At 43.9% G+C, this 19,342-nt stretch overlaps 1 protein-coding gene across 1 annotated transcript in view; it reads left to right on the plus strand.

Moving 5' to 3' along the window:
• Nucleotides 1-16,871, plus strand: part of fbln2 (fibulin 2) — a 98,639-nt gene extending 81,768 nt beyond the window's left edge. The window contains exons 10-16 of the mRNA XM_062986762.1: nucleotides 5,214-5,357; nucleotides 6,443-6,571; nucleotides 6,669-6,794; nucleotides 11,173-11,289; nucleotides 12,381-12,509; nucleotides 13,373-13,496; nucleotides 15,087-16,871. Coding sequence (XP_062842832.1) covers nucleotides 5,214-5,357; nucleotides 6,443-6,571; nucleotides 6,669-6,794; nucleotides 11,173-11,289; nucleotides 12,381-12,509; nucleotides 13,373-13,496; nucleotides 15,087-15,444 — 1,127 coding nt within the window. The 3' untranslated portion in view covers nucleotides 15,445-16,871. The remainder of the gene's footprint in view (nucleotides 1-5,213; nucleotides 5,358-6,442; nucleotides 6,572-6,668; nucleotides 6,795-11,172; nucleotides 11,290-12,380; nucleotides 12,510-13,372; nucleotides 13,497-15,086) is intronic.
• The last annotated feature ends 2,471 nt before the right edge of the window (nucleotides 16,872-19,342 follow it).

Consider the following 19,342-nt stretch of genomic DNA (forward strand, 5'->3'; position numbering starts at 1 on the left):
CGTAATGGGAAAAAGGCAAGCCGGCAGAGGCAGTGTGATGCTTTGGGCAATGTTCTGCTGGGAACCTTGGGTACTGCCATCCATGTGGATGTTACTTTGACACGTACCGCCTACCAAAGCATTGTTGCAGACCATGTACACCCTTCCATGGAAATGGTACTCCCTGATGGTTGTGGACTCTTTCAGCAGGATAATGCGCCCTGCTAAAAAGCAAACATGGTTCAGGAATGGTTTGAGGAGCACAACAACGAGTTTGAGGTGTTGACTTGGCCTCCAAATGCCCCACCTTGCAACTTATATACAGTGTATCACAAAAGTGAGTACACCCCTCACATTTCTGCAGATATTTAAGTATATCTTTTCATGGGACAACACTGACAAAATGACACTTTGACACAATGAAAAGTAGTCTGTGTGCAGCTTATATAACAGTGTAAATTTATTCTTCCCTCAAAATAACTCAATATACAGCCATTAATGTCTAAACCACCGGCAACAAAAGTGAGTACACCCCTTAGTGAAAGTTCCTGAAGTGTCAATATTTTGTGTGGCCACCATTATTTCCCAGAACTGCCTTAACTCTCCTGGGCATGGAGTTTACCAGAGCTTCACAGGTTGCCACTGGAATGCTTTTCCACTCCTCCATGACGACATCACGGAGCTGGCGGATATTCGAGACTTTGTGCTCCTCCACCTTCCGCTTGAGGATGCCCCAAAGATGTTCTATTGGGTTTAGGTCTGGAGACATGCTTGGCCAGTCCATCACCTTTACCCTCAGCCTCTTCAATAAAGCAGTGGTCGTCTTAGAGGTGTGTTTGGGGTCATTATCATGCTGGAACACTGCCCTGCGACCCAGTTTCCGGAGGGAGGGGATCATGCTCTGCTTAGTATTTCACAGTACATATTGGAGTTCATGTGTCCCTCAATGAAATGTAACTCCCCAACACCTGCTGCACTCATGCAGCCCCAGACCATGGCATTCCCACCACCATGCTTGACTGTAGGCATGACACACTTATCTTTGTACTCCTCACCTGATTGCCGCCACACATGCTTGAGACCATCTGAACCAAACAAATTAATCTTGGTCTCATCAGACCATAGGACATGGTTCCAGTAATCCATGTCCTTTGTTGACATGTCTTCAGCAAACTGTTTGCGGGCTTTCTTGTGTAGAGACTTCAGAAGAGGCTTCCTTCTGGGGTGACAGCCATGCAGACCAATTTGATGTAGTGTGCGGCGTATGGTCTGAGCACTGACCGGCTGACCCCCCACCTTTTCAATCTCTGCAGCAATGCTGACAGCACTCCTGCGCCTATCTTTCAAAAACAGCAGTTGGATGTGACGCTGAGCACGTGCACTCAGCTTCTTTGGACGACCAACGCGAGGTCTGTTCTGAGTGGACCCTGCTCTTTTAAAACGCTGGATGATCTTGTCCACTGTGCTGCAGCTCAGTTTCAGGGTGTTGGCAATCTTCTTGTAGCCTTGGCCATCTTCATGTAGCGCAACAATTCGTCTTTTAAGATCCTCAGAGAGTTCTTTGCCATGAGGTGCCATGTTGGAACTTTCAGTGACCAGTATGAGAGAGTGTGAGAGCTGTACTACTAAATTGAACACACCTGCTCCCTATGCACACCTGAGACCTAGTAACACTAACAAATCACATGACATTTTGGAGGGAAAATTACAAGCAGTGCTCAATTTGGACATTTAGGGGTGTAGTCTCTTAGGGGTGTACTCAATTTTGTTGCCGGTGGTTTAGACATTAATGGCTGTATATTGAGTTATTTTGAGGGAAGAATAAATTTACACTGTTATATAAGCTGCACACAGACTACTTTTCATTGTGTCAAAGTGTCATTTTGTCAGTGTTGTCCCATGAAAAGATATACTTAAATATCTGCAGAAATGTGAGGGGTGTACTCACTTTTGTGATACACTGTATATATGTATAGAGAGAGAGAGAGAGAATATAAAAATGTAATAAGAGGAAAATGTGTTGACCTTTATAAGTTTGGCATTTTCTTTAAAACAGCTATACACATAAAATACCTAAATCCACTTTAAGGACCTTAATGAAGTAGTTTAAAACAACTGGAGCTGAAATAACAGCCTGGAAAAGGACACAAATGTGTTTTGCCCCTATGCACCAACAGTAGGTTGGCTAGAGAGGCAGACAAGGCGGGTTTGGTGTAAAAACAGTATGGATATACAAAAAAGAGCCTAATATCTAATGAAGTAGAAGAAGTATGGCTTTATTTGTCGTATATACATACTGTATATACAGTGTATCACAAAAGTGAGTACACCCCTCACATTTCTGCAGATATTTAAGTATATCTTTTCATGGGACAACACTGACAAAATGACACTTTGACACAATGAAAAGTAGTCTGTGTGCAGCTTATATAACAGTGTAAATTTATTCTTCCCTCAAAATAACTCAATATACAGCCATTAGTGTCTAAACCACCGGCAACAAAAGTGAGTACACCCCTAAGTGAAAGTTCCTGAAGTGTCAATATTTTGTGTGGCCACCATTATTTCCCAGAACTGCCTTAACTCTCCTGGGCATGGAGTTTACCAGAGCTTCACAGGTTGCCACTGGAATGCTTTTCCACTCCTCCATGACGACATCACGGAGCTGGCGGATATTCGAGACTTTGCGCTCCTCCACCTTCCGCTTGAGGAGGCCCCAAAGATGTTCTATTGGGTTTAGGTCTGGAGACATGCTTGGCCAGTCCATCACCTTTACCCTCAGCCTCTTCAATAAAGCAGTGGTCGTCTTAGAGGTGTGTTTGGGGTCATTATCATGCTGGAACACTGCCCTGCGACCCAGTTTCCGGAGGGAGGGGATCATGCTCTGCTTCAGTATTTCACAGTACATATTGGAGTTCATGTGTCCCTCAATGAAATGTAACTCCCCAACACCTGCTGCACTCATGCAGCCCCAGACCATGGCATTCCCACCACCATGCTTGACTGTAGGCATGACACACTTATCTTTGTACTCCTCACCTGATTGCCGCCACACATGCTTGAGACCATCTGAACCAAACAAATTAATCTTGGTCTCATCAGACCATAGGACATGGTTCCAGTAATCCATGTCCTTTGTTGACATGTCTTCAGCAAACTGTTTGCAGGCTTTCTTGTGTAGAGACTTCAGAAGAGGCTTCTTTCTGGGGTGACAGCCATGCAGACCAATTTGATGTAGTGTGCGGCGTATGGTCTGAGCACTGACAGGCTGACCCCCCACCTTTTCAATCTCTGCAGCAATGCTGACAGCACTCCTGCGCCTATCTTTCAAAGACAGCAGTTGGATGTGACACTGAGCACGTGCACTCAGCTTCTTTGGACGACCAACGCGAGGTCTGTTCTGAGTGGACCCTGCTCTTTTAAAACGCTGGATGATCTTGGCCACTGTGCTGCAGCTCAGTTTCAGGGTGTTGGCAATCCTCTTGTAGCCTTGGCCATCTTCATGTAGCACAACAATTCGTCTTTTAAGGTCCTCAGAGAGTTCTTTGCCATGAGGTGCCATGTTGGAACTTTCAGTGACCAGTATGAGAGAGTGTGAGAGCTGTACTACTAAATTGAACACACCTGCTCCCTATGCACACCTGAGACCTAGTAACACTAACGAGTCACATGACATTTTGGAGGGAAAATGACAAGCAGTGCTCAATTTGGACATTTAGGGGTGTAGTCTCTTAGGGGTGTACTCACTTTTGTTGCCGGTGGTTTAGACATTAATGGCTGTATATTGAGTTTTTTTGAGGGAAGAATAAATTTACACTGTTATATAAGCTGCACACAGACTACTTTTCATTGTGTCAAAGTGTCATTTTGTCAGTGTTGTCCCATGAAAAGATATACTTAAATATCTGCAGAAATGTGAGGGGTGTACTCACTTTTGTGATACACTGTATATGGTAGCAGAGCATGGATTTGATCCGACAATCTCCCAACTAATAGCCCGAAGCTCTACCCACTAGGCAAATGGTAAGCGTAATATATCGTCAAGAATGCTTTGCCATACATGCAGACAGCTCTGCCAATTTCAAGCTGTGTTCTTGCCAACATCGATCCGAACACCGACAGACAGGCGTGAAGGAGGACACACCTGTCGGAAAACATCCTTCACACTGTGAATCAGCCAACTGGGACATGACATTTGCTGAGCATTCCATGTCAACTTGACAGAACATCCGTTAAGGCACAGATTGCGATCAGGAATCATTGTACACCTGCAAGGATGGAAGATGGCATTCAAAAAGTGGAGCCTGTGGTCATCGGCCAAGCCATCCAGATCCAAGGTGAACAACTGTTACCTTGAATATTGGCAAACAGAACATTATGCATCAGTTTTTCATTGCTGAAGTGGGCGATATTTGCATTTTGGGCTTTGATGTACTGGTGACAATGCTTCGATCAACTCTGCGGGGGCAGCTGGAAAAGGGTGGATTCCTCACAAACACAGTGGTGCACTTTACCAGCAGTGGGTACTCTTGATGCTCCATGAAAAACCATTTACAATTTTGAGCTTTGATGAACTGGTACGATCATCCCGGCGGTGCCAGCGCTGAGGCTGGGTGCAGCTGTAAAAGGGTGGATCCTTCACAAACACAGTGGTGTTTTTTACCAGCTTTTGCGTGCTGCAAGTAGACAGGGCCTAAAAAGCTGGCATCACTGGTGAACAAGTATCACCACCTCTTTGCCATTGATTGCCATTGCTCTACACTGTGCCAACGCAAGATCCACACCAGCAGTGCTGCCCAGATCAGACAACGTGCCCACCACCTGACCAGATGGTGAAGGAAATAGCCAAAGCTGTTTTGATCAAGCCTTCAGGAAGCCAGTGATCCTCGCCAGTGGTGTTGGTGAATTAAAAGGACTTGTCATGGATTCTGTGTGGATTACCGTCACCTAAACGTAAGGATTCTTACCCCATGCTGTCAGGGTGCATCTGGTACACCTCATAGGACCTGAGCAGTGGGAACTGGCAGGTGCCACTATATCCTGATGCTGCATTCTATTGAAAAAATAGTCTGCGTGAATTTACTGTTCTGTCTTTCGGTCTACGTAATAGTCCAGAGACCTTTAAAAGGTTGATGTTAAAGGTCCTGAATGGCATCCCGCCCACTGTATGCATTGTATACCTGATTTTCTGTATTTATTTTTCTATAATATGCATTTTTTTTTCTGTCTGTCAGACATTAATGAGTGTAGAGTCGTGTCTGAGCCATGTACTGCAGGCTTTAACTGCATCAATACTGTGGGCTCCTACACCTGTCAGCGCAAGAGTATTATATGCAGTCGAGGATATCACTCCAGTCCTGACGGAGCACGTTGTGTCGGTGAGTGTGAGCACGTACACACACACGCATAAGTAAATTGCGTAGATGAACTTAAAATAAAACATTTTTTTTAATCCCATGTACTGAAACAGTCTGAAGTTCACCAACATGCCCAGGAGACTTTTCTCCATGGTTTTTTCCTATGCTGGAGCCTATTCCAGCTTTTCAATGGGCGCAAGGCACACAGTAACACCCTGGACGGTGCGCCAGTCCATCACAGGGCAGACGCACAAACTCATACACACACCCATTCACATATAGGGCAGTTCAGTGTCTCCAATTCACCTGACTGCATGTTTTTGGACTGGGAGGAAACCGGAGCTCCCGGTGGGAAACCCACGCAGACAGGGGGAGAACAAGCAAACTCCGCACAGAAAGGACCCGGACCGCTCCACCTGGGAATCGAACCCAGGACCTTCTTGCTGTGAGGCAACAGTGCTACCCACTAAGCCACCGTTCCGCCCTCGCCTATCAGAGCTCCTAAAAATGCTGTGAGAGAGTGTGTGTACGTGTATGCCTGCCCTGTGATGGACTGATGACCTGTCTGGGTTCGAGTTTTTTTTCCTGTCTTTCACCCAGTGAATCAAACCCAGCACGACCCTGGTCAGGATAAAGCTGTAGTAAAACAGACAGTGAATGAATGAATGGATGGATGATTTTTGCACTATTAACAGACTATTTACATAATTAATTTCTTATGAAGGACTTAAAATGTTTTGACTAATCTATGGATCATTTGTTGCAAGTTTTTAGGGCAATGTATCCCTTTCTTAGATAAAAAAAGAATACCTTCAACAGACCCTTTGAGGACACCATATTGCCTTTTATTAGTTTCTTTGAAATTTTCAGTTGAACTGGTGATGGTCTATAAACACTTGTCAGTTGTCAGGTCTTTTGATTTTAAATACTCTATTTTATTAGTAGCAGAAGAGACATAACCACAATCCAAGTCAAGCAGAAAGTGATTTACTTCTTTATCTAATACTGATTGTATTCTGGGTAAATTTATTAGCTTTTTTGAACACATATTGACATGGTTCACTGTCTTCAGTGTAATTAACAAGCATGTCCTGCTCTGTGTGCAGATGTGGATGAGTGCACGACTGGAACACACCACTGTACTGAGGGTCAGATTTGCCATAACCTCCCTGGCAGCTACCGCTGTGAATGCCAGACTGGCTTCCAGTATGATGCCAACCGCAGGGTTTGTGTGGGTATGTAATGCAACCACATGAACCCAAACAAGCACTCTACAAACAGCTGACCTGCAACAAATGAAAAATAATAATCGTCTGTTAACTTCCTTGATAGACGTGAATGAGTGTTGGCGTCACCCGGGTCGTCTGTGCGCCCAGACGTGCGAGAACACTGTGGGTTCCTACCAGTGTTCCTGCACCACTGGCTTCTCGCTCGCCTTTGATGGGAAGAACTGTGAGGGTATGTACTCTTTATTTTATCCATGAAAACACATACACAGTTTTTTTTTTTTTTTTTATAAATTGTGCCTTACCCTAACCCTAACCCTAACCCTACCCCTAACCCTACCCCTAACCCTGATGTCATGTGTAAATATTAAACAGGGGTTTGCTAACGTGATTGCCAAATACCCAATAAACTAACTTTCAAGTCAGAAATAATAAATACTTTGATAATTAATCTTACATTTTACCTTGACCAAAGAGACTATACATTGATAAGCCTAAATATAAGGACCACATACTGATCACTTTCTTTTTGGGTCACAACATGACTTGAAAAAGTAAAGTATGTCTATTAAAGGTGGAGAAAAAGCATATAAATAACAAGTACATGAGAATGACTCTGTGCATTTGGGGTCTATTTTATTTAGGGAACCTAGTCGAGCTTGCCGTCTGTCCGAGTCACCTCACTCAGGCGCTGGCATTCATTGGAGAGTTGATGCATTCAAGGACTTGGCTGGTCAGTTCTGGCCCGAGGCATTACTCACAATGTTACTTTTGGCTCGGCTACACAATGATGGTGGGAAAATTAATGGCCCACCCAGCTATAAATAGAAACCAACTGTTTACAGTGCACACCCTGAAGGTTCTGACTTTTCAAGAACACTATGAACAAAGCTAATTTTGTTCATTTTTTATACCATTAACACAACTTTTTGTATACATATTGCGCATATTATACATGTATATTGTATTCATATACAACCCCAAATCAGAAAAAGTTTTATTTCATTGCAGACAGTTTGAACCTGAGATATTTAATGTTTTATCTGCTTAACTTTATTTAATTTGTTAATATACAGTGTATCACAAAAGTGAGTACACCCCTCACATTTCTGCAAATATCTTATTATATCTTTTCATGGGACAACACTATAGAAATAAAACGTGGATATAACTTAGAGTAGTAAGTGTACAACTTGTATAGCAGTGTAAAATAGCAGTCTTCTAAAAATAACTCAACACACAGCCATTAATGTCTAAATGGCTGGCAACATAAGTGAGTACACCCCACAGTGAACATGTCCAAATTGTGCCCAAAGTGTCAATATTTTGTGTGACCACCATTATTATCCAGCACTGCCTTAACCCTCCTGGGCATGGAATTCACCAGAGCTGCACAGGTTGCTACTGGAATCCTTTTTTACTCCTCCATGATGACATCACGGAGCTGGTGGATGTTAGACACCTTGAACTCCTCCACCTTCCACTTGAGGATGCGCCACAGGTGCTCAATTGGGTTTAGTCCCTCACCTTTACCTTCAGCTTCCTCAGCAAGGCAGTTGTCATCTTGGAGGTTGTGTTTGGGGTCGTTATCCTGTTGGAAAACTGCCATGAGGCCCAGTTTTCGAAGGGAGGGGATCATGCTCTGTTTCAGAATGTCACAGTACATGTTGGAATTCATGTTTCCCTCAATGAACTGCTGCTCCCCAGTGCCAGCAACACTCATGCAGCCCAAGACCATGATGCTACCACCACCATGCTTGACTGTAGGCAAGATACAGTTGTCTTGGTACTTCTCACCAGGGCGCCGCCACACATGCTGGACACCATCTGAGCCAAACAAGTTTATCTTGGTCTCGTCAGACCACAGGGCATTCCAGTAATCCATGTTCTTGGACTGCTTGTCTTCAGCAAACTGTTTGCGGGCTTTCTTGTGCGTCAGCTTCCTTCTGGGATGACGACCATGCAGACCGAGTTGATGCAGTGTGCGGCGTATGGTCTGAGCACTGACAGGCTGACCTCCCACGTCTTCAACCTCTGCAGCAATGCTGGCAGCACTCATGTGTCTACTTTTTAAAGCCAACCTCTGGATATGACGCCGAACACGTGGACTCAACTTCTTTGGTCGACCCTGGCGAAGCCTGTTCCGAGTGGAACCTGTCCTGGAAAACCGCTGTATGACCTTGGCCACCATGCTGTAGCTCAGTTTCAGGGTGTTAGCAATCTTCTTATAGCCCAGGCCATCTTTGTGGAGAGCAACAATTCTATTTCTCACATCCTCAGAGAGTTCTTTGCCATGAGGTGCCATGTTGAATATCCAGTGGCCAGTATGAGAGAATTGTACCCAAAACACCAAATTTAACAGCCCTGCTCCCCATTTACACCTGGGACCTTGACACATGACACCAGGGAGGGACAACGACACATTTGGGCACAATTTGGACATGTTCACTGTGGGGTGTACTCACTTATGTTGCCAGCTATTTAGACATTAATGACTGTGTGTTGAGTTATTTTCAGAAGACAGTAAATCTACACTGCTATACAAGCTGTACACTGACTACTCTAAGTTATATCCAAGTTTCATGTCTATAGTGTTGTCCCATGAAAAGATATAATGAAATATTTGCAGAAATGTGAGGGGTGTACTCACTTTTGTGATACACTGTACATCCATTCCTGCATTTCAGGCCTGCAACACATTCCAAAAAAGTTGGGACAGGGGCAATTTAGGGCTAGTAATGAGGTGAAAAAAGGAAATAGTGATGTGACATAATGACAGTTTCTGAACTCCTTGGTTTGAAACTCGGTGTTGCCACCGGTCGGCTGGGTGCCAGCTGGCGGGCATAATTGGCAGTGCCTGCAGCAGATACGAATTGGCCACCGTATCTGCAGGGTGGGGGCCAGACTATGTGTGGGTGGGTGGGTCTTCATACGCTGTGTAAGGACCCTGATTGGCGGAAGAGACGCCTGTGCAGAATGCAGGGTTGAAAAGACGGCACTGCATCAAGAACCGCTACTCAACAGTAGCTGATATAACCACATGGGCAAGGGATTACTTTTAGTTATGGGCAAACCTTTTAGTAGCCTTTAAGGACCTCTGTCCTTAACACACCTGAACATCTTTGGGATGAATTAGAATTTCAATAACGAACCAGGTTGAACATCAAACGTCAGTGCCTTACCTCGTGAAAGCTCTTTTTACTACTTTACTACTAAGGGGTGGAGGCTGTTATAGCCACTAAGGGGGAGGGAGACTCTATTAATGTCCATGGTTTTAAAATATGATGTCTAACAAGCCCATGGTCAGACGTCCACATAATTATCACCACATAGTGTGTATACGAGCTTTGGAGACCCAATAAATGGGAAAGCTTGGCATGCTTATTAAAACAGCAGGAGGGTGTTTTAATGATTTTTTAAATTTATTATTATTATGTTTTAATTTCTGTGTGTTAGAGGTTACAGTTGAACAAACAAGGATGGTTTCAACTTGTCAGTGAAATATTTAAACCATATACCAGGTCTGAACTCTGAATTGTACCCTCTCTCTTGCATATCTAGTTTATGGTGTATTCACACTATAAACCTCTACATAACAGAACATAAAATCGTGTTAGTGTGGCTGGATATGACACAAATTTCTGTTTTCAAATACATATCACTTATATTATTCGAGGCATGGACTCCACTAGACCCCTGAAGGTGTGCTGTTGTATCTGGCACCAAGATGTCAGCAGCAGATCCTTTAACTCCTCTAAGTTGTGAGGTGGGGACTCCATGGATCGGACCTGTTTGCCCAGCACATCCCACAGATGCTCGATTGGATTGAGATCTGGGAAATTTGGAGGCCAAGTCAACACCTCAAACTCGTTGTTGTGCTCCTCAAACCATTCCTGAACCATATTTGCTTTGTGCCATCAGGGAATACCGTTTCCATAAAAGGGTGTACATGGTCTGCAACAATGCTTAGGTAGGTGGTACGTGTCAAAGTAACATCTACATGGATGGCAGGACCCAAGGTTTCCCAGAGGAACATTGCCCAGAGCATCACACTGCCTCCACTGGCTTGCCTTCTTTCCATAGTGCATCTTGGTGCCATGTGTTCCCCAGGTAAGCGAAACGTGATTCATCAGACCAGGCCACCTTCTTCCATTGCTCCGTGGTCCAGTTCCGATGCTCACGTGCCCATTCTTGGTGCTTTCGGCAGTGGACAGTGGTCAGCATGGGCACCCTGACTGGTCTGCGACTACGCAGCCCCATACGCAACAAACTGTGATGCACTGTGTATTCTGACACCTTTCTATCAGAACCAGCATTAACTTCTTCAGCAGTTTTAGCTACAGTATCTCATTTGTTGGATCGGACCACACGAGCCAGCCTTTGCTCCCCACGTGCATCAATGAGCCTTGGTCGCCCATGACCCTGTCGTTGGTTTACCACTGTTTCTTGCTTGGACCACTCTTGATAGATACTGACCACTGCAGACCGGGAACACCGCACAAGAGCTGCAGTGTTGAAGAGATAATCAGTATATATATATTCTAGACAATTAATTTACTGTTGTGCTGACCACCTGCCTAAAAATGTGATATTTTACTATTTATTTGCAGATGTTAATGAATGCCAGAACAATCCCTGTAGTCAGGAGTGTGCCAACATCTACGGCTCCTACCAGTGCTACTGCCGTGTGGGATACTACCTAAAAGAGGATGGCCACACCTGCGAAGGTGACACATTAGCCTCACTGCATAAGTTCACAAAGTGTCGCTTAAAATTCACTGTCACTGCCACATCCTTGTTTCTACACTCACTGTCCATTTTATCAGCTTTACTTACCATATAGAAGCCCTTCGAAGTTCTACAATTACTAACTGTAGTCCATTTGTTTCTCTGCATGCTTTGTTAGCCCCTTTACATGCTATTCTTTAATGGTCAGGACTCTCCCAGGACCACTACAGAGTAGGTATTATTTGGGTGGTGGATCATTCTTAGCACTGCAGTGACACTGACATGGTGGTGGTGTGTTAGTGTGTGTTGTGCTGGTATGAGTGGATCAGACACAGCAATGCTGATGGAGTTTTTAAACACCTCACTGTCACTGCTGGACTGAGAATAGTCCACCAAGCAAAAATATCCAGCCAACAGCGCCCCGTGAGCGATCATTTCTGACTTAACATCTACAAGGTGGACCAACAAGGTAGGAGTGTCTAATAGAGTGGACAGTGAGTGGACACGGTATTTAAAAACTCCAGCAGCGCTGCTGTGTCTGATCCACTCATACCAGCACAACACACACTAACACACCACCACCATGTCAGTATCACTGCAGTGCTGAGAATGACCCATCACCTAAATAATACCTGCTCTGTGGTGGTCCTGTGGGGGGGTCCTGACCATTGAAGAACAGCATGAAAGGGGCTAACAAAGCATGCCGAGTAACAGATGGAGTACAGTCAGTAATTGTAGAACTACAAAGTGCTCCTATATGGTAAGTGGAGCTGGTAAAATGGACAGGGAGTGTAGAAACAAGGAGGTAATTTTAATAAAAAAATAAATAGTAACACTGTTCAAAGAGTCAATATAATGTTGATTGATTCAAAGCTGATGATTCAGTGTTCTCCTGTAGATCAATAGAATCAGATCGATAGAATCATAATGGGATCAGTTACTGTTACTCCCAAGTGACAGATGATATTGTACATAATAAAAGGCGACATAAGTTATTAATGTTCAAACATGCACCGTTAGCTCTGTAGCCGTAATCGTAGCCTGTTTACCCCCGCGGCTGTAACAATGTTATTCTCTTACTGTCTTGTAGATATTGATGAGTGTTCCCAGAACATTGGAAACATGTGCTCCTTCCAGTGTGTCAACACCCAAGGCAGCTATAAGTGTTCCTGTCCTGCTGATGGCTACTCCATGTCTCCTAACGGACATACGTGTCAAGGTAAAACTAAGACTAGTTCTGTCCTACATACTGACTGAATGTCCTAAATACCTACAGGAACAGCAATACCCAATATTATAACCAAGCCAAAAATACTTCATTAAAACAACAAAAAAAGGGTCTTGAAGAGCACATTTAAATAACATACTGTATAAGAACAACATTGGACAAGGACTGACATGATAATTACCCACCCTTCCTGCCGTGAATGTAACCACTGTGTAAGCACGGCGTAAAACATCTAATTAAATAAATAAATAAACAATCAGCAGTGCCTTGTATCCCTCTGCACTGCCTAGTTTGGCCAGAGGATGGGGCACGGAGGCTCGGTTGCAGGAGGAAGGTGTCCTCTATATATATATATATATATATACATACAATGACGGCCATAACATTAAAACCACATCCTTGTTTCTACACTCACTGTAAATTTTATCAGCTCCACTTACCATATAGAAGCACTTTGTAGTTCTACAATTACTGACTGGTAGTCTATCTATTTCTCTACATACCTTTTTAGCCTGCTTTCACCCTGTTCTTCAATGGTCAGGACCACCATAGAGTAGGTATTATTCAGGTGGTGGATCATTCTCAGCATTGCAGTGACACTGACATGGTGGTGGTGTGTTAGTGTGTGTTGTGCTGGTATGAGTGGATCAGACACTCCCACTGTCCACTCTATTAGACACTCCTACCTAGTTGGTCCACCCTGAAGATGTAAAAGACAAAGACGATCGCTCATCTATTGCTGCTGTTTGAGTTGGTCATCGTCTAGAGTGTAGAGACAAGGAGGTGGTTTTAATGTTATGGCTGATCAGTGTATATGCATATACCTAACGTTCTAATTTTATTTTTTGTTCCAGATATTGATGAGTGTGCGACTGGAACACACAACTGCTCATCCACCCAGACCTGCTACAACCTCCAGGGAGGCTTCCGCTGCCTCTCCTTTACCTGTCCCGAGAACTACAGGAAGGTGTCCGGAACGTAAGTCACATCAGCTACTCATTACACTGTCGAGCTTGACTTTATAGTGACTGGATCTGGAAGACATACAGCAACATGCAAGTCCTATTAACATCTGTGATAAATAACGTCTTCAAAGCTACATGAGGCAACTAACAGAGTGCATCAGATACAACACTGAAAACCAAACTGGGATAGATGGAATATGATATAATACATATAAGTAGTGGAAAATTACCCAAAGAATTAAACCAGCACTTATATGCTCAAACTTATAATAAATATAATAATTTTTTGCTGTAATATATAAAGTCGAGTCACATTATTATGTCCACTTCTGTGATATGCATGTGCATACACGTGTGTGTGTGTGTGCATATGTAATTGGTTTGTTTGTTTTATGCCCGTATGTTGTGCCCTAGTCTCCTGTGTGTGCTGTGCTAGCATTGACTCGAATAAATAAGGAGATCCATACTGGGGCAGGTCTAATAAACCCAGCTTGTGACAAAGCACAGGTTCTATTAGGCTGAAAGATGAGGGAGGATGAGGGATTTTTTGGACAGACGTGTCCAATCAGCTACAGTACACAGAGATCAGATTTGATATGAGGTCAAATGTATGTGGACGCCTGACACCTCTGTCCGAAACCATGGGTATTGATATGAAGTTGGCTTAGAGATACAGTGGATTCAGAAAATATTCAGTATATAACATTAAAACCACCTCCTTGTTTCTACACACACTGTCCATGTTATCAGCTCCACTTACCATATAGAAACACTTTGTAGTTCTACAATTACTGACTGTAGTCCATCTGTTTCTCTGCATGCTTTATTAGCCCCCTTTCATGCTGTTCTTCAATGGTCAGGACCCCCACAGAGCAGGTATTATTTGGGTGGTGGATCATTCTCAGCACTGCAGTGACACTGACATGGTGGTGGTGTGTTAGTGTGTGTCGTGCTGGTATGAGTGGATAAGACACCTCACCGTCACTGCTGGCCTGAGAATAGTCCACCAACCAAAAACATACAGCCAACAGCACCCCGTGGGCAGCGTCCTGTGACCACTGATGAAGGTCTAGAAGATGACCGACTCAAACAGCAGCAATAGATGAGCGATCGTCTCTGACTTTACATCTACAAGGTGGACCGACTAGGTAGGAGTGTCTAATAGAGTGGACAGTGAGTGGACACGGTATTTAAAATCCACTCATACCAGCACAACACTCACTAACACACAACCACCATGTCAGTGTAACTGCAGTGCTGAGAATGATCCATTACCCAAATAATACCTGCTCTGTGGGGGTCCTGACCATTGAAGAACAGCATGAAAGCAGGATAAAAAAGGATGTAAAGAAACAAATGGACTACAGTCAGTAATTGTAGAACTACAAAGTTCTCCTATATGGTAAGTGGAGCTGATAACAAGGACAGTGAGTGTAGAAACAAGGGGTAGCACTGCCGCCTCACAGCAAGAAGGTCCTGGGTTTCCTCCGGGTGCTCCGGTTTCCTCCCACAGTCCAAAGACATGTAGTCGAGGTTTAGTCCCACTACAGTCTAATAAAGTTTCTTAATAACATTAATTACAATCTCTCTCTCTCTATTACAGACGCTGTGAGCGAATGAGCTGCCTCATCTCTCGCGAGTGCCAGAACCTGCCCATCCGCATCACCTACTACCAGCTCAGCTTCCAGACCAACATCGTCATCCCGGCTCAGATCTTCGGCATCGGGCCCTCCCCGGCCTACACGGGCGACAACATCATCATCAGCGTCCCACGAGGCAACGAGGAGGGTTACTTCAGCACGCGCCGGCTCAACAGCCACACGGGGGCCGTGTACCTGCAGCGACAGCTCCACGCCCCTCGCGACTTCCTCATCGACGTGGAGATGAAGCTGCTGCGCCAGGGCACGGTCACCTCGTTCCTCGCGCGCATCTACGTCTTCATCACAGCTCAGTCCATGTGATGATGACATCATCTCCTACGATTTCCTAAGGTGCTAAGCTCGCGGTGGGGTTGTCAGAAGTTGTCAGAGGTGTCTTGTTAGCTTTGTGCTGAACAGATTCTGACTTTTCTGAAGGCTGAAAGTTTTAATGGTGCTTTTTTTTTACTGACAAGGATCTAACAGCTTGTGTTCTGTCAGATCTGGAAGAAGAACTGGAAAGCTTAAAACTGCAAAGACTAAAAACATACTTCATTTCCGGCTATTCTTTTTGTAAGGTAGTAAAACGTACCCACTGCCAGATGTTACTCTCGCTGTACCAATTTATCCTAATTGCTTGAAACTTTGTTTTTGTAATGCCTCATTACATGTTTCTTAGGCAATATTTCCAAGTAGAGAAATCCAGCGTCAGGATTTTGCTAAAGGAAAGTAATTCATTATTTTTACCACACACTTTACACTTATTACACTTTTGCTGCACGTGTATCTTTTGTAATCACTGTGATAAATAGGGACGTATGATAGTTTCTTATTCTTCTTTACTTGGTATCTTCTAACACTTCTACACTGGTCATAACATTAAAACCACCTCCTTGTTTCTACACTCACTAAGCTCCACTTACCATAAAGAAGCACTTTGTAGTTCTACAGTTACTACAACAGTGTTATTTAGGTGGTGGATAATTATCAGCACTGCACTGACATGGTGGTGGTGTGTTAGTGTGTGTTGTGCTGGTATGAGTGGAGTTTTTAAAATACCGTGTCCATTCACTGTCCACTCTATTAGACACTCCTACCTAGTTGGTCCACCTCGTAGATGTAAAGTCAGAGACGGTCGCTCATCTATTGCTGCTGTTTGAGTTGGTCATTTTTGAGATCTTCATCAGTGGTCACAGGGCGCTGTTAGCTGGATATATTTGGTTGGTGGACTACTCTCAATCCAGCAGTGACAGTGAGGTGTTTAAGAACTCCAGCAGCGCTGCTGTGTCTGATCCACTCATACCAGCACAACACACACTAACACACCACCACCATGTCAGTGTGACTGCAGTCCTGAGAATGATCCACCACCTAAATAATACCTGCTCTGTAGTGGTCCTGTGGGGGTCCTGACCCTTGAAGAACAGGGGTTGATGAAAGAAGGCTAACAAAGCATGCAGAGAAACAGATGGACTACAAAGTGCTTCTATATGGTAAGTGGAGCTGATAAAATGGACAGTGGTTTTAATGTTATGCTGATCGGTGTATAATTCAGCACTGAAGACATTCCAGACATGCAGTAGACATGCTATTTTAAATGTATGTTATTTTACTTATACTGTCCGCACCTGTTTCTGTGTGTATCTGTTTCTCTCAGGGTAAAAGCATCAGATCCTAATTATCTTTCGATATTCCGTTTGTAAGAGCAATTCCCAGTTACCACTGACTCAATAAAATAACACAAACCAGAACTGACAGTGCAGAAGTGAGTTGTTTATTGATTTGTATTAAACAGCGGGTAAAGATCACCACCTGGTGGTTATAAGCAGAACTGCAACAACATTCGCAACACTACCTGACTGCTTATATTCAAGTATTTGGCCGCATGTTGATTGAGATTAACCTGAATTTTAATACATAGTAGTAAAATTTTACATTTAGCTGTGAATAATAACTATGGGTTGATTCGTTGGACAGGGATTTTCATATACATCGATGAGGCATAACATTATGACCACCTTCCTAATATTGTGTTGTTTCCCTTTTGCTGCCAAAACAGCCCTGACACTTTGGAGGCCAAGTCAACCCCTCAAATTTGTTGCTGTGCTCCTCAAACCATTCCTAAACCATTTTTGCTTTGTGGCAGGGTGCATCATCCTGCTGAAAGAGTCCACATCGATCAGGGAATACCGTTTCCATGAAAGGATGCACATGGTCTGAAACAATGCTGAAAGCAATGCAACCCCATATGCAACAAACTGAGATGCACTGTGTATTCTGACACCTTTCTATCAGAACCAGCATTAACTTCTTCAGCAATTTGAGCTACAGTAGCTCGTCTGTTGGATCGGACCACACGGCCCAGCCTTCGCTCCCCACGTGCATCAATGAGTCTTGGCCGGCCCATGACCCTGTCGCCGGGTTTACCACTGTTCCTTCCTTGGACCACTTTTGATAGATACTGACCACTGCAGACCGGGAACACCCCACAAGAGCTGCAGTTTTGGAGATGCTCTGACCTAGTCGTCTAGACATCACAATTTGGCCCTTGTCAGACTTACTCAAATCCTTACGCTTGTCCATTTTTCCTGCTTTTAACACATCAACTTTGAGGATAAAATGTTCACTTGCTGCCTAATATATCCCACCTACTAACAGGTGCCGTGATGAAGAGATAATCAGTGTTATTCACTTCACCTGTCAGTGGTCATAATGCCTGGTCGGTGTATAGTGTGTTCTATACAAACCCCCATTATAGAAATGTTGGGACATTTATATAAAAAGCTAATAACAGAATTCAGTCATTTATAGTATGGTCTTTGCCACTCATGAACCCATTAATCTAAAGTACTGCACTACTGTAATGCAGTATTGGTCACTAAGTAATGATAATGGATGGACTGGACAGTTTCACATAATAATAATAATAATAATAATAATAAAATAATTAGGACAGTGGTAGCCTAGTGAGTAAAGCTTTGGGCTATCAACTGAAAGGTTGAGAGTTCGAATCCAAGCTCTGCCATGCAGCTACTGTTGGGCCCTTAACCCTCTCTGCTCCAGGGGCGCTGTACAATGGCTGACCCTGCGCTCTGACCCCAGCTTCCAAACAAGCTTGGGATACACGAAGAAAGAATTTAATTGTACTGTACACCTGTACTGTATATGTATATATTACAAATACAGGCATTAAAACTAAGCACCTAGGCATGCAGACTCTCAGGAGCTCAGTGAATTCCATCGTGGTACCGTGATAGGACGCCACCTGTGCAACAAATGCAGTCATGAAGTGTCCTTGCTACTAAATATTCCACAGTCGACTGTCAGTGCTATTATAACAAAGTGGAAGCGATTGGGATCGACAGCAACTCAGCCACTAAGTGGTAGGCCATGTAAAACACAGTAACACCCTGGTCCATCGCAGGGCAGACACACACACACACACCTGTTCACTTATAGGGCAATTCAGTATCTCCAATTCACCTGACTGCATGTTTTTGGACTGTGGGAGGAAACCGGAGCTCCCCGGGAAAACCCACGCAGACACGAGGAGAACATGCAAACTCCGCACAGAAAGGACCCGGACCACCTCACCCGGGGATCGAACCCAGGACCTTCTTGCTGTGAGGTGACAGTGCTACCCACTAAGCCACCGTGCCACCCTTTGTGTATTATATTAAATACATATATTATTTACATTATTATACATTATTATTGTATTTATTTTTATTATTATACGTTACTTCTCTTGCTAGTGAGTTACTTTTAATAAAAATAAAAAAAACTCTCCTATAAGGTCTAGTTAAACTGTTTTGGCAGGTGGAACCCTCGACAACCCCGTAGGTCACTCAGCTTATCCGTCATGGAAAATCAGTCTGTTTTTAGCTTTTTTGGCTTTAAAACTACAGACTCTCCTCATGCCTCCCACTTAATTACTTATCATCCCTACGCTATCATGTGCTGGTCCACCCTGGAGGCCGCTCGATCCCTCCCTCCCTATTGTGTAGGTATCGGAAAAGGGCGTGCAGCGTTCGGAGCCGTGTAGGTTACACAGCACCTCAGATAACCTCTGTCTTCTGACTTACTAAGTGGGATGAGTAATCCAGTGAGAGCGTTTTAGTACATTCGAAAATAAAACAGTATTATTTACAGTATAACACTACAAATCAGATTTACATTGTGTCATATGCACAGCTATACACAATATACCAATCGTCTATAT

The sequence above is a fragment of the Trichomycterus rosablanca genome, chromosome 24 (assembly GCF_030014385.1).
Source record: "Trichomycterus rosablanca isolate fTriRos1 chromosome 24, fTriRos1.hap1, whole genome shotgun sequence".
In the NCBI taxonomy this organism is placed as follows: domain Eukaryota; kingdom Metazoa; phylum Chordata; class Actinopteri; order Siluriformes; family Trichomycteridae; genus Trichomycterus; species Trichomycterus rosablanca.